This window comes from Protomyctophum bolini, assembly GCF_963924005.1.
Source record: "Protomyctophum bolini genome assembly, chromosome: 18".
In the NCBI taxonomy this organism is placed as follows: Eukaryota; Metazoa; Chordata; class Actinopteri; order Myctophiformes; family Myctophidae; genus Protomyctophum; species Protomyctophum bolini.
In genome coordinates this window covers 22,676,946-22,693,799 of record NC_137879.1, presented here as the reverse complement: position 1 = coordinate 22,693,799, position 16,854 = coordinate 22,676,946, and the positions used below count along the sequence as shown (strand labels likewise).

General features: G+C 43.7%; 1 protein-coding gene across 1 annotated transcript in view; it reads right to left on the bottom strand.

Annotated features, from left to right (window-relative positions):
• The window catches only part of capn15 (calpain 15), a gene marked incomplete at its 5' end in the record, with an annotated part of 51,131 nt that extends 35,273 nt beyond the window's left edge, over nt 1-15,858 (bottom strand). Inside the window, one exon of the mRNA XM_080788503.1 lies at nt 15,683-15,858. Within this exon, the coding sequence (XP_080644629.1) occupies nt 15,683-15,858 (176 nt within the window). The remainder of the gene's footprint in view (nt 1-15,682) is intronic.
• Nucleotides 15,859-16,854: the final 996 nt, after the last annotated feature.

Genomic DNA, 16,854 nt, shown 5'->3' with positions numbered 1-16,854 from the left:
ACACACACACACACACACACACACACACACACACGGGGGATCAGTTCCAGTTCATATTAACACTTCTCTTCCCGTTTCTTCAGTGAATGTTAAAGAAGGCTAGAGGGGGGCCGGCCAAACAAAGGTTATGTCAATCCTGAACCTCCATGGATTTTCAAATGAATGCTCAATGCCTTGTGGTCTATTATTTGTAGCAGCACTTGTGAATTTCAATGACATATGGTTTAAAAAGACAGACGTCAAACTCTAAAAAAAAATTGATTTGTTATTATCACGTGAAATGTCAAGCTTCCTTTTATTTATGTATTTTTATTCAGATTGCCTTCACGAGAAGAACATGCTGAATAGAGTAGTGCTTTATTAAACCATTGCACCAAAATAAATGACATGACTAACCCTGCATTAATTTAGCTAGTGGTAGCTACACAGAATAACTTCCGTAATATAAGTCTTTAAAAAAAACATTTCAAATTTCACCTTTTTGAAAATAGATCTAAAAGCCATTTTCAAATATCCGATGTACAGTATATAGATTTAAAGTGCTCATGTGGTTGAACACCTCCAGAGAGCAGGGAGTGCCCCAGGGGACAGGCGGGGGTGCCATCTGAGCAATCCCATAAATGTCACTGTCAGTCAGCCGCTCATGTGTGAACGCTGACCCAAGGTGGTGGGGGAACTGGGGCGAAGCTAGTGGTAATGACCGAAGTGCTAAGAGCTCGCGTGCTGTGCAGTGCCGGCCCCCGTGAGCATGGCCCATGACAAGCCCGACTACAGATCTCGCTTATTTGCTCGCTTCTGTTGCTATTAATAATACAGTATTTGTTATAGAGGAAGGGGGATGTCTATTTCTCTTGAGGCGAACAGGTCTTAGAAAAGGCTTTTTTATAAGGTAGAATTGAAGGAACTAGACCGGTGACCGGAAAAATACCCGTTGTACCCGTGTCAGATTACCCGTTCCACCCAGCTGTCTGTGTCCCTTTAGTTTTATGCCCATATATTGAGATTTCTATCTGTCTCTCTGTGTACCTTTATTCTTATATATGGAGGTCTGTGTTAGGCATGCCCAAATATGGAGTGTTGTGATGTCAGAACAAGCCAGCTCCATATATGGAGCCCGGGCAGGGGCCCTGACCAGAGCCTGGACAGAGGCCTTTTGTGGCGGTTCTGGACAACCGTGGGTCCGACCGACTCGACACCGGGCACTGCGGGGGTGTGGAACACGTGTGTAGAATTTGAAATCGGTGTGGCGAACTGTTCTCAAGTTACGTGGATTACAGACATATGTACAGACGTACAGAGACATGGCGCATTTATAGATAGATGTAGACTGTTTTTCCTCATGTTAGAAGGCATGAAGGCATTTGTAGAATCGGCCTTAGGTCATAAACGAATGAACGAACAAACAAATGAATGAATCTGAGATTACATTTGATTTTCCTCGCAAAAGGCATTCAAATACTGCCTAGTAACTGAGTGGTGCATTTCTGTAGAAAGAGGTTGTGAGCCAACACGGTATGATTTTCATATTGTTGTTGGAGAGTACAGAGAGAGGTAGCGACAGGCTGACAGCTCAGAGACGCAGGCTGGCCGGAGTCGTGCTCCTCTCCCCTGCAGCATGGTGTGCATCTTGGCCAGCTAATTGCCCTCGGTTCAACTCTATTAAACTCTTCCAGGTCAGAGCAGGCCTCACAGAACCCAGGGGAGAACCAGAGCCTCTGGTCACACTCTCCCTCACCGGAGTCACCGCTTTGCTGCTGAATGGTCTGCGGCATCACTGTCACAGTACAATACTGTAGGTGTACGGTAAACCCTATAGGTGGAAACTGTTATTGCAAGCAATAGTATCGATATTGGTCAGCATGACTATGGAAATAGTCTGCTCTATTTCACAATGAGCTTTGCTCAGGACCTCTACAGTTGGCGAGACATCGGTTCGGGAGTTTGCACATCCCATAGTAAGCTCACTGTGAAATAGATTAAAAAAAAATCAGACCAGTCTGAAGCGAGTGGTGCAACAGCACCCCCTATTAGTACTCTAAACATCGGGACATAGTCACATAGGTTAGAACATAGTCGCATAGGTTGGGACATAGGGACAAAGCTGTTCCTTCAAAAACGATGGATTTTGTACAGTATCACACCCATACTCCATCCCCTACACTGGTTTCCTGTCTCCTTCAGGATAGTTTATTTTATTTGATCATCCTTCAGTTTCAAATACAATATTTACAACAATGAATGGAAGCCGTTACAAAAAATACAATAACATGAACAGATTCACAAAACAAAAGTCAGATACGAGAATACGAGATACGAAAAAGTCAGATACACCAAACCCACCCCCATGTCACAGTAGAGATCCACCAGGATCCATAGAGTTACGTAGACTATTCTCTCAGGGTACCTCTTGTCCTATGTATATAGCTCCCAGCCTTATACTGTATATAAGGATTATTTATTATATGTTCCATGGTTGTTCTGTCTGTACAGTATGTATGTGTATAGTTTCATGTTACAAAGTGGACCACAATGGAAACAAGCAAAGGCTTTTTTGTGTCTAAGTCCATTTGGCGTTTTTTTTAAATGATGTCATTTTCTGTAATTTTCTTAAATTACACATTATTATTGTCATTATCATTATTATCATTTATGTTGTTACTGAGTAATGTCATTTTTGTTAACATAATTACAATAATTTAAATTAATAAATTATTAGTAATGACAGCGCTAATGACTATCAATACTACCATCACTATCAATACCTGTACAAAATGTATCAGTTGAACATACAATAACGTCATCATCCACAATACACTTAATTAGTGTTACTGTGTTTGACTTCCTCTGGTAGGCCATTCCAGAACTTAACCACTCGGACAGAGAAACACATACTCTTCCGGCAGGCACACAAGGTGCCAACTGCCAAGGACCAATCTCCGCACTATGGGGGACCTTTCTGCTCAGCTGCTCCTCGGCTGTGGAATGCCCTCCCAGACCACCTGAGAGCGCCACAATCCGTGGAAGCTTATAAAAAAGGGGACTTAAGACTTTTCTTTTTAACAAGGCGTTTGCCTAGTTGGACCTTTAAGATGGTTAAGATAGCTGTATACTTGTGTATACCGACCACAAAATGCATGAATTATCCTTATTTTTGTACTTTTTTACAATTTTATTTTTTCTTCTCTTGATGTAGCATTTTGAGATTTGTTTCAAATGTAAAGTGCGTTATAAATAACATTTATTATTATTATTATAATAGAGTGTAACCCTTGTTTTATGAATCATGAGTAATGAGCTCTGCACAACAGCCCCTCACGCTAGAAGAAGGGTGTTTTTGTCAAATGATGGATTAGTCAATAGTCAGGTGACCGAGTGCTGATATAAGGAGGTGATGTCATGACGTCGGAGCATTGGTCACTGACAAAAGTCTTGTGAAGCGTTGTGAATGTTCTGTCCAGTGGCAGGGGCACCGTTTCACCCATAGTGAGCTTGTTGCTCATGAGCTGATTGCAAGTCTGTATTTGTGTGCACAAGTGTGTGAAGTGTATTTGGGTGTGCGTGTGCATGTGCATGTCTAAATGCACACTGTAGTGCAGTGTGTGTTTTTATGGTCCAAGTATATTTACACGCAGGCCTATGTGTTTTCCTAGCCCCGGGGGCAGTGAGGAAAGGAGATAGAAGTCCCAGTGCTTTGTGTCAAGAACCATTAGCAGTGTGTTGGTTCTCTCCGGCCCTGGCCTGCTCTCCAAGGTGAAAACCACAGTCTCCTGGGAGGACAACACCCCCTTATGTAACACGAACAAACCACTGCTTATTATGCTTACTCAGCCTATCGCCCCACAATGTTATCTGTTGGGTCCTGGGAGAGATACACACTGACACACACACACACACAGGGCCGGGTTAAATAATTGTACCCCTCCGTAACACTAACAAACTGCGGCTTAGCACTTACTCAGGCCACAATGTTATCTCTGGAGTCTTAAGAGTCACTGTGGTATATCAAGTCTCCACAGTGAAAAACATGATAAGAGGTATGAATTTAATAGCAGCAGCTACATTTACTACTGGTGTGGAATGGAGACAGTGAGGAAATCTGTCCTTAGACAACCCATACATGTCCTCATCCTAGATCTGCTGCACTGTTTACATTCACTGCACTTGAATAATGCACCCCCCTGCCACCACAAACAAGTGTAGTTGGCTGGCATATGCTCACGTTATGCTCCACAGGTCTGCCACTGCGCGGGTCGCACACACAAACAATGATAACAGCAACACTCACACAGCTCATATGAGGGCTGACAGGGGTCCCTCACCACTGTCGTTTGAACAACTCTTGCTTCTTTCATCTCCAGGTGTGGGATCAAAGTCCTACTGTAAGCCACAAGGAGCCGTTGTCATGGCAATTGATTTGGTTACGTGGCAAGAGCAAAGGGATCGCAGAGCTCATTAAATGTCAGTAGTCTGTGTCAGCCGTCGGGGGAGCCTCCTATCGATTTGATCACATATTTTAATGGCCATCCATTCAGAGGATGTAGAATAGCTCGAGAGGCTCATTGTGTTGCAAGCATTAAGGCTTATCAAATGTTAAGTAGTGATACATGGTAAGTGGGTTCCGGCCTGAGGTGTGAGTTCCAAGTGCAGGGGTGCAATGTGCAAGTGACTTACGTGAGCTTCCAAGCACATGCACACATCCACTCGTACACACACACACAGACATACACACACAGACATACACACACAAAACATAGGCAAGAATACTACTGTATGTTTTGTCCATCCCCCCCCCCCCCTGTTCATTGGAGCTGCTTTAAAAGTGCCCACTTCAGCTCCTCGTGTTGCAGGACTGGGCAATGAGCCAAGAACTTACAGTAGAGAGAGAGAGGCCGATGACAAGCTTCCATCTAAAAGCTAGCCCCTTCCTTTCCTGTCTTTGTGACAGCCAGGTTGTCCACAACATACCTGCCCCTCACTTAAATTCACTTTAGAACGAGCACCGATGACCCCCGACCAATTTCGGGATGCTTCAGTGGGCTTAATAAGATCGTAGAGCACTTTGGTCAGCATATTAGAGGCACTGTGAGGAAGCCCTGCTTCTGCACTGAACACCACCCAGGACTACTACAAACAGTGGTTGAAAATATTGTTGGCGAGATGAAAGCCACGCCAAGCCAACCTAGGAAAAACAAACAAAACTGTAAAGTCGAGGTTTACAGGTTATGTCGTCAGTCACCACATGAATCTTCATATTCAGAATGTGGGGCCTTTAAATGCCACACTTGGGGCCTTTAAATTGGGGCCTTTAAATGCCACACTTTTAGACTATAATCGCACCGGTGAGGAAGGTAAACGAGTCTTGTTTGTTCTGACTGAGAGCGTTAATCCGAGAAAGTGTTTAGCAATGTTGGAATGAGCTCAAATGAACAGAGCAGCACCAACCAACCAACCAACCCTTACCTCCCGGCTTGCCATGACACACGTGGCCTTTGTGCGACAGTCATTAATCCTTCCAAGTCGGCCATCCCCACCCATGACCCAGGACCCATTAAAATTGCATTATAAAACAAAATGTGAGACACAGCCTTTCCAAGGATGGCCAGTTGGCCACTGGACGATCCTGTGTGTGAATGGATGAATAAAATGCACACTGTGTAAAAGGGACTGTAATGCACCATTTATCATTTACCATTCATGGTTAGGTAAGGAGATTGTATTGTATTTCAATTGATATTGAAATTTGGTTTGGCAAAATATGCAAAATATTGAAGAAACTGGTTTGTATATGTTTCATAGCATGTTGATGGTGTTGGTTGATGTCTCTCTGTACTGTCCATTGAGCTAAATAAGTGTACTGTGACTTTAAGACTACAATTAGAGGTCGCAGATTTATGGAGTATACGTTCTCTGCAACACTGAGGCCAAGTTATAATTTAATTAAAAACTTCATTAAACAATGGACCATTTGCACACCAGTGATTACCGATTTGTATAAATGAGATGAGGACTCTCGTCAACACATGACGTTGCTTCACGGACCTTCAATAACTGCGGAACAAGGTCAATAACAGAACATGGAACCCTATTCATGATCACAGTGCTGGAGAGAAAAGCAGTACGGATCCTTGGTCACCAGAGAGGAATCTGTACAGATAAATAAAGATGTCAATATCACCACCATGGGACTGGATGTCACCTAAACGGTAGTAACTGACATGTGTCTGTTAATTATTCAACAGCTACTTGTTTGTTTAAAACATATCATGTCCCTCTTTTGAAGAAACACCGTCATTATGACTTCCAATGGCATTCAATTCTAATCCTTCTCATTTCTATTGTTTTTGTGTTTATTTTTCTTCTCCTTCCGCCAAAAATAGCTTGTCACTTTACAGTATAGTATGAATGATAGTGTTTTTTGCGATTCTTTTTGTTCTGTCGAAACAGATACAAAAAATTAACTTAAATTAAAAGCCTCCCCTACAGTATAGTTTTTTCTTTCATCTGAAAGTTGGACTTTCTGTAAAAAGCAAAAAGATGCTGACACAAGGGAAAGAACATCAACAATATAAGGACAAAAGTGCCCTCCTACAAAGGCTCACATCCCTCATGAGACATCTTGATGGCCGTTATAAATCATCGGCTGCTCTTTCACAAGACAAAGATAAAAAAGGCAGCAATTCACAATGTTTAATAATCGTTTATACTGTCAGTCATTCTCCAGTAAGTGTTACGGTGCATATGGCTTCCATAACTATCAACCTTATGAGATGACAGTGTTACGGTGCATATGGCTTCCATAACTATCAACCTTATGAGATGACAGTGCCAAAACTTCACTTTGTTGGCATGCCACATAATACATATTGTTTACATTGCTAGGCACCGGCCTATAGTCAGGAACAACGGCCTATAGTCAGGAACAACGGCCTATAGTCAGGAACAACGGCCTATAGTCAGGAACAACGCAAGTTGGAAATGCATGACCCAGACAGTTATGCAATACCTATTGCACCCGTCTGTGCCCATATCAAATCGACAATAGGCACTCCTCAGATCATTCGCGACGCACATGCATAGTTTGAAGTCAGTCAGTCAGATGGTTCTCGCCAAATGTGAACTACAGATGCACACATGCAAAGACAAATATCTTGCATATTCATACTAGTAGGATATAAATGCCTCTAACTAGACCAGCAGCAACTAATCCATATAGTAGGCTTTCACAAACCAAAACATAACTACCGGGCTAATTAACTGCAAGCTACCCTGCAAGGGAAAAGGTTATCCGTCTGTCTTTCTCCATCAGTATATTTGGCCGGGGCTGGCTGCGGAGCTACCTGGCTTATCATAGGTGAGCAGTTTCTGGACCTTGCGTTCAGTGGGAGGCAGGTCCTTGTTAATAATGCATCCGATCCATAGGCCATAGGCATCACCCTCAGACTGCTACAACAGGATCTGACAGCAAAGTAAAGAGGATTCAGGTTTTTTTTACACAATCTCCAGTTCTGCCATGAATAGCAACAGATGACTGAGAGTCTACTAACTAACACATACAAAGATAAATGAAAAACTACTTATTGTCAGCTATAAATGGGTGAGAAATCAAAGGCAGCATTGCTGGAGTCGTAATCACTGAAGTGTTCCAATCAAACTCAACCACAGCTAGCACTATGCACTACACAGAAGATGTCGCCTAAGCATGACTGGCAGCTTCAAGCCATTCTGAAACGTCAGGAAGTGGCGCTGGCTTAATTCCTGGTACCCGCTGGGGCCAGACTGGCCGCAGACAGAGGTCCACAATCACTGAAGCTAACTGCAGGCAATTAGCCTGCGTTACCTCGGGTTAACTTAGTGTCTCTAGAGGAGACACCCAGGGAGTAAGGTTGCAGCCACAGGGAGCGATGGGCACACAACCACCATCTGTCAGGGCGTCACTCAGGATATCTCAGGGAGGCGTGCCATACTGGAAGAATCAGTGGTGCGTTTTCCACAGTTCTCACACTTCAATCATTAAGTCTGTCAAAGCAGAGTACCCTGGCCTTTTCTCCCAATGTAGTCGTTATTCCAATCCCCAATGATTATAGTCCCTGTCACTGCTAGTGAAGTCTAACCAATAATGTTTGGTCTTGGAGAGAGTGTAGACCAGAGTGGTCACTGGTTCTCAACCTTTTCAGGCCATGAACCCCCAAAATAATCATATTTGAACTGGGTATCCCCCCACCCTGACAAGCACTTGGAATGAAGGAGTTGAGGCATTCAATTTAGTTTGTCTTGGTTCCGCTCCATATACATTTTTGTGAAAATAGACGATCTACAAGGACATGGCTTTTTTACGTTTGATGCAAGTATTAGTATTTTCTTTTTGGTACCCTCTCTGAGGGTCCCGACCCACAGGTTGAGAACCACTGGTGTAGACAACCACATCACCTGCTGCTTATTTTCACCCGACAGTGAAGAGTTTCACCAGGAGGGGGTAATGGTAAAGCATGCAGAGGAACATGCCATCTTTCCCAATTCTGCTCCCTTCTGAACAGGCACACACCTGTATGAGTTACTCACTAGTGCAGCGATAAAGAGGCCTCCCACACGTCGTGAACACTAATTGTGCTCATCTGACCACCTGGCCAAAGTAGACGCAGCATGGAGATTTGTTGGGCATGTGCCACCCAGGCACCCAGACAGAGTGAGTTGTGTTTTAACCCTTTTAGGACCAGAGTCTTTAACTATTAGCAAAAAAATAGCAGGCGCTCACAGCGCGTCACAAACATGTACATCTGCTATTTTTTTATAACCAATGCCGGTTTTAATGGGTTAAAGAAGAGGGGGCCTATACAGAATAGTCCTCACTGTTAAAAGACAGGATATACAAATAAATACAAAATAAAGAAAAATGTGTCTGAACAACAAACAATGCATAGAGATGACTGAGATCAGTGGTTTTCCACATCCTCTTGCTTTGATGATATTCATGAAAGCATGCTCTGCCCAGCACTTTCAACTACCTCACAGCAAATGGCCACAGTTTGTTATGAAAAATCAAGTCCTGTCTGTTATAACGGTTTCCTTGTGGAACGTTTCCGTGCTGTTCTGAGAATGACTAGGCAACCTTTTCCTTTAAAATGTAATTTCCTACAAGTGGCCATCATTCGTTTCCCAGCGGCTTGTCTGTCAACAGAGATAAGTCAGGCTCTTTGAGCTGAGGACAGTTAGGTCTCTCCTCACTACCTTTCAGGTAATAAATTATGTTCTAGCTGGCACTACACAACTCTGGCTTGATTGGTCTTCATTTAATTCTAGGGGAAAACGAGGGGACCAAGTACAGACCACTGGGGGACCGTCACCCTGGTCAACGAATGTAGGGTTTAAGTGAATGTTATGTTATTTAAATTTTCTACATATAGCTATTTGAATAACTGACAGACATTCTGCCCCAACTTTCCTTGTTAGAATCATAATCCATCATCCATCATAATCCATCATTACTGACAGTGCTGAGTGATGAGTAGCTACTAGCTACATTATCTGAAAGGTGAGGTGAGGGAGTTCTTCGCTGTGACATGACGAGACCTGGAGACATGATACACAGAGCTTTGGTGACAGTGGAGCGTCGGTCACAGGACACAAGGAAGGGAGATAGACCACAGAGCGTTATGGTGGAGTGCCTACGAACAGGACTTTTTTTGTTTTAAAAGTACTTAATGATTTTTGGTGGGAGGAACCGAATAAGGCCATGTTATGTAAACGAAGAGCAGATTTAGACAGCACACGTTGCAGCACTGGTGGTGGCGGCAGCGCAGACACCGTTCCTATGAGACCAAAGCAGACAAAAAGGTCTTTTCAACGAGTCGAGTGTCCTTAGGCCAGGAAAACCCACTGACACACATCACTGAAGCTATAGAGACAGAGCTTTATTTAGATCTTTTCAACAGATATGCCTCTTTAAAGAATGGAACACAACAAGGGCTTAGAGTAGACCATCAGCTCTAAGCCAAATGTGATGCTGCAAAAACAATGGGGATGTTGTTCGAGCACCATGTCATGTGTCAAGAGTGAGGCAATGCATAAGGAATATGCAGGCCTGTTCATCCCTTTCTCATGAGGAAAAACTAAGCAATTCACCAAAGTTTGTTTACAACAGTCTTTTACCTTGTGATTTGGATATACCAAGCCATGAAATATGAGGAAAAAGAAAAATATATATATACATATTCATATATACACACACACATATATATATATATATATATATATATATATATATATACACACACACACACACACACACACGCATAATAAAGATAAAGTTGGCAAGATAGAGACAAACACTAAGGCTGGGTGAGAGAGAAAAGATTGCTCCTGACCTCTGGCTGTAGCCCACGTTAACTTTTTCTGTGCCATTACGGTGAATAGCTATTGTACCCCACTGTGCCAAAACGAGATTTGATTAATTGGCATCCATAATAAAAAATGAAAAACAATAATAATAACAATAACAATATATATATATATATATATTATTTTTTTTACTCACAAGGTAGAACAGTCTAAATGCGAATCCGATGTGCGTGCGCTTATTACTCCTTTTTCTGCTGAAATTGAGAAAATCCAGTGTTTGGGAGGTTACTTATAATTGCCCGTTCTTACATCGCGCGGACCAAAACAATCCCATCACGGGTCCTCCGCTGCCTACAGTGAAGCCACACCAAATAAATTCTATATAAAGAGGCGACACTCCCATTAAGTCCCATTATAGTAACAGTGCCTCGGCCATATTGGAGTGATGACGTAACTTCCGGTTGCTTTTAAAAACATGAAAAAGTCACGCTGTACAAAACAATAACTTGTTTTAATCCTATTCTACTCTCACACACAGTGTGGTGGGGGCTGCGTTTGGATCTCTTCTTCTACTTTGGTATTTCGCACATTTGACTGGGACTGGCCTCACATGGCCACCTAGTGTAACGGGAGGGAATGTGTTCGAACAGTGCTCATTTTTTATGGCCGAATCTGTCACTTTAATCTTTAAACAGAGCAAACTGTCCGACTATAGCTTTCAGCACACGGCAATGGTGCGGAGTCGAGGACACAGTAAAGCAGGAAATCGGCAGGAAGCGGTTAACTCTGTGTGGAGGAAGAGGAAGTGGAATATAATATGGTGGGTTCTGTGCGCTAATCTGATGTTCCCAACGCCAAAACCCTGCAGGGCCAGAGCTCTGCTGACGTCGCACTGCCTTCATCCAGGGATGTTTGATTTGAGTGGTTTATTTCCTGGTTTCCGCCTTGCAAATTCAACAATTATCAGAATAGATCATTAAAAATCATGGGCCGTAAAATGCCCTAGTTCATTGGCTTTTATCCAGTATCACTAAATATTGACTTGAATAACGATGGAACTGCAATAACATTCTGTCAGAGGTGGAATTTGCCAGTTTAGGTTTCTCCCTTCGTGAAAGATAGCTAAGGTTGGCTGGCATATACGATCCAATCTAGTGCCTGTGATGGAACTAGGGTACTAAACATATGCTACGGATATCCATGGCAACAAGAGCAGGGGAGAATCAATAGTCTTTGCCACATCGGTGCACTGTTGTTCCAAAGTAAAGCAGTGTGAAGGAAAGCGTGCGTGCTGAACCCATTATGTTGCCTTGGCGGGATGTCCTGACGCCACCCTGTTCAACAGACTACAGAGAGAGGACGCGCTGAAATAATTCAGACATAAACACAGCCAGTGAGCAGCCTAGCCGAATCCAAGTGGACCGGTTTTAATCCAATTAGTGGGAGGAGAGCCAGTGGAACAGAGCCATGATAAACGCCACCATCCATTACGCTGGGAGAGTCAGAGACACTGGGAGCAACTCTGGGGACAAGAAGACATTGACTGTACAGTGGTCTGAACACCCCCACGGCCGTACGCAGCCAAATACGCTATAACCTAATGACTATTACTAATGGCTGACTGAGTTGAAAGAGGCTGCACCAACTAGTTCAGAAGTGAAAATCTCAAGCGGGCTTTAATCTCCTTGATCTCACAGCAGCTAGCAGCAACAATGCAAGACAGCGCAAAGTTGATCACACAATCACAACTCTGGTGTATTTCACCCTTGTGGAGTAGCCGGCTGTTTCCTGGAGGAGTTAGTGGTGTCTCTCTCTCTTACACACACCACCCCCCTGGATAGGGCTGTTACTAGTCCAGTCTCTCTAAGCTGATAATAGTAAAGCAAAGAGAGAATGTAGTATTCTACAAGACAGTATATCGAAGGCTAAATTCTGTACAAAAATGGGTGAGTTTAAGCTGGGCACACAGCAGTCTGTTGTTTCTATATTTCATGCTCTGTTACGGCTCAGCAAGGCTTGTCTAACCTTGTTAGGCTCATGCAGAAGTGAGTGTGTGTTGAGAGAGAGAGAGAAAGAGAGGGAAATTGTGAAGGGTGGAAGAGAACATGTTCTCAACATGGCTGCAGTGCACATTGCTTCTTGGATGGGCTTTGTGTGTACAATATGTAATGTATGAATCAAACTGCATGCTCCCAAAGCAATGCTTGTATGTCTAAATGTGTGAGTCTAAGTGTGTATGTGTGTGTGTGTGTGTGTGTGCGCGCGCGCTGTACAAGCTCAGCTGACAGCCTGGAGTCTGATTGGTGATGGAGGCAGAGGCTTGTTGCTATGGGGATGCACACACTACGAACACAGGAAGAAGGTCTCCAGACAAAACAGTGATGCAAACCCACACTAAAAAGGGGGACGCTGTGGGCACTGGCAGCGTGTTCCCTCCTCCGCGTCATCAGTGCCCATACCCGAGGCAGGGGTTGGCGAAAGGGCCTTTCTGTGTGGAGTTTGCATGTTCTCCCCGTGTCCCCTAGGGTAGATACCCTCACAAAAACATGCAGTGATCCTGGTCTCTAAAACTACCTCTCCCTGGCCAGCCGGGGTGCCTGATGGAGGGGAAAGGAACTGGTCGGAATAACGTGTCCTTTCCACGCGTTACGTCCGGCCGGGGAAATTCCCCCCGGTCAGGTGAAAAAAAGCAGCTTGGACTCCTCATGCATAGAAGGGGGCATGAGGTCAGTCCGCTGCCCCCCCAGGTTGGCAGAGGAAGTGTAGCGCCCAGGATTACATTAGATAATTGGCACTGGTTGAAAAGAACACTGGGTTACAAAATCGTGGGATAAAATATATTTTTTTTTAAAGAAAAAAATGGGGACAGCACACATGCATTTTGCTCCTACGTGGAGCAGCTATTGTTGAATGAATGCACACAGTAAGGTAGTGCTTCTGCAGTAGCCTGGCTAATAAGCCAGACCGAATCAGCCGTTGGCAAAAGTGTGATATTAGTCTGGCTTATTAGCCAGGCTACCTCTGCAGTAGCTGCTCTGTGAATTTTTAAACAGCAATGGTAAGCTACAGATATGCCATACAAATATACTTGCCTTGCAGACCACGGCCATCTTGCCATCAGAGTTTAGAAGCACTCGTTTTCAGTAAACCTGCTGCCTCCTGCATTATGTGCAAATTCAAAACAGGCAAGGCAGTTGAGTGATATCTAACGAGCACTTCCAAACTGCAACACTTAGAAAAATAATCACTTGCAAGGAAAGAAAGCAGCTCATAACATGTAAAAATATGAAACAAACACTTTGTAGATAGAAAGAGGATAATTCAAGCTTTTCATACAGCTGCAATGTTGGCGAGTTTGACGTTGTTTTAATACACGTTTGACGTTGTTTTAAAGATAATTAAATTTCTGTTTGGATGAATAGGCTATCAATAGGAAATTGCACCTTGTTAGCACCATTTGCCATTAACTTATATGGCAAGATGGCCACGGTCTGCATATGGTCCATAGAAGGCCTTGTGATGTGTTAAATGGGGGGCAATTGCAAGAAAAACATTGACAGAGGCAGGCAGGAGTCAAGAAAGATGAAAGCCTTCCTGGAGACCAATGCTGAATAAATAATGACATCCATTGTGGGGAAATTTGATCTGGCCCTCTGAAAATCAATAACTAACAACCGGACCGTGATGCCCTGAGTGACTCAGCAATAGCTTCAATACACCGGAGTGGTCAATAGCAATTGCTTGTTCTTGTTCTGAAGGGCTCAAAAAGGCATGAAGAAAGCTGGTAGAAATGACAGTTTTCAAGAGGACCATGGAGGATGTTATTTTTTACAGTGGTCAAAAACACAAATTAAATCGCTTTCAATTGTCATGTGAGCTCAGCTTCTTTGAGATCGTAAATACTACTTTCACCATGTCAATAATCAATGATTTAGAAGGCAATGAGTTATAGCTTGGGGACAATTGATCACTACAACATGGTTCTGACTTGGAGTCAGGACTGGCTTAATACTGTCAATACAGAGAAACTAGGCCTTTCAATAAATGTGAATAACAAACCTCTCCTAGAAATGAGTTTGTCCCATTGGACTTCAATGAGGCCTCCCTCCACCATTGATGTACAACACAACACTACCAGTACAACAATAGAACATTCGATTCTGGTGTAGCGATGATGAGCCTTGGTGGTTCATAACTACAACAGCAGCATATCAGTTTGTATGAAGGACGCAGCCATCTGTACATTTGCAGCCATCTGTTGGCAGACACTGCACTCCCAGGTCAAGCTCGCACCGCCCTGTACCGCTGTACACTCCAACAAAGTGCAACATGGCATGGAATCAGAGGTTGTTTGGGAGCTCCTCTAAACTAAAGCATAGAGGCAAAACATACTCTAATCGCCCTCTGGCAGGGTTCACAGCCTGGGTTCACAGAGATCAATCTATTGGTCGAGGCAATCAACTCAGGCATGCATGGAAATTCTGCATTTTTGTGGCGGGGGAGTTACAGTACCCAAGAGACTACTTGGTATTTTAGATTGCAAAACCGGCTAAGCCATATTTTGGGTGCATAAAAAACACATTAGAGAATGCAGGCTCTGATTAGATCGGGGCAGTGAATTTGATTAATCAGTTAAGGTTATTGAATTATCCTACTGTTATCTTCTTTTTTTTCTCATTACGACTGAAAGGGGAAATATTAGACAACAGTAGGTGAGACAGACAGTAGTAAGTGACACAAGTGTGAATGGTCTCAGATTACTGCACAAAGCACACACTGCTGAGTGACCGGAGGCAAAGACAACACCCATCACAACAAGACCATCCTTAAAATAAAGAGGTCTTGTCATTTGTACACCGTGGCTGCAAGCAACGGTATCCCTCGCCTCATGTAATACAACCCACACATCTCATTTCTCCCTCTACTGCTCATCCACTGGCATTGCCAGGCCAATCCCTCCCTGTGCCTCGGGTGCACTCAACTGGGAGATCTATTAGTTTAAGCGATGGTTACTGGCCAATAGAACACACTCCAAATACAGCACTTTGTCCTCTGCCTGGCCCAAACTGTAATTCCACTGAAATGGGACCCAGTTCAAACAGCGACGGGGGGACTGTTAACCGTTTCAAGAATGAAAAAAGTTTACAAGCTATTTTTGCATCAGTTGGTGGAATTTGGACATGCATTGAAAGTCCCTAAAAGCTATGGATCATACCGATGGTCATAGTCTGTGATAACCATTCATACGTAAGAATGTTGCATGGGTGGGAACACATCCCAGAGCAGATGGCACATGTTCTGGCATCAAACATGTCATGCCACTTCTGCAGGATATCCTGGTTCTTACCTGCGCTCTCGGTGAGGCAGTGGGTGCTGCTGGCGTGTGATGAATGTGGTACCCCACACGGGACTGCTGTGACTATTCCTGAGCCAGCCCACGGGAGGGGAGGACGGGTAGGGGGTGCTGCGGAAGCCATGGTCCGACTCAGTCTCCGCCGTGAGCGACGAGGCGGAGCTCCCCATCGCCACAGTCAGAGGCAACAACTATCTGCCTGCAGTCAGCTGGAGGGGATGGGGGTGTTTGTGGTGGTACAATTTGTGACAGTTTGTCACAAAAACTGACAAAGCATAGGTCCTCAGGGGAGTTAATATGTCACATCTGTTAACCGTTTTCAATACTGTTCACAGTCAGGGTAAGTCTCCTGCAAAATTCAAAAGAGACATTTCTCTTGCAAAACACAGTCAGTGATGCTTGAATTAAAAAAAGAAAAGTAATTTAAATGACTGAGACAATCAAAACGCAGGGCTATTTAAAAAAAAGAAATCTAGCTCTGCTAAGACTGCAGATCATGGTGGATTTCCCAGTGTGTGGACTGTGGAGGCTGGAAAAAGTAGTCAATCCAAAGTGTAATTGGATGCCCCAAGCGCTGATTCCAATTCAGCAGCCAGTCTCAGAGAGGAAAAAAGGCCTCTCCTCTCTGTGATGGGTTCTCGTTCTCTCTTCCTTATAGACGTCAAGGCTTCTGTGTTAACAGCACGTCCATACGGTGTTGTGCAGAATGACACTCATAATTCCTCCTGCATTGCCTCCAACAGTTCTCTCCTGGTCTAGTCTCATGCCTGGTCATTACTTGATGCATGCTCAGGAGCTGGAAGACAGGCATGTGTACTTGGGCTCACAGCCAAACAACATCTCTGTAACTAAACAGCACCCGGCCAGCAAACCAATTGTTTAATAATTACTAAATGCATCTTAATTAATAGGAACTGTGAAAAATGCCATTTGTTGCTTATGTCTATAAAATCCCCATGCAGAACAGAGAACAGAGACATTAGATTTGATCTGGGGATAACATTCAGAACTCAGTGGTGTGCGGTTTTATAGAAATTGAATGCATTGCCGTTCTGGACATTGTTGGCACAAATAGCCTACACCAATATACATGGCTCATCTTTCACATATTCCACCCTGATTTGCAGCTGCTGAGGATTAGCAAAACATCTTGATGGCAACACCCA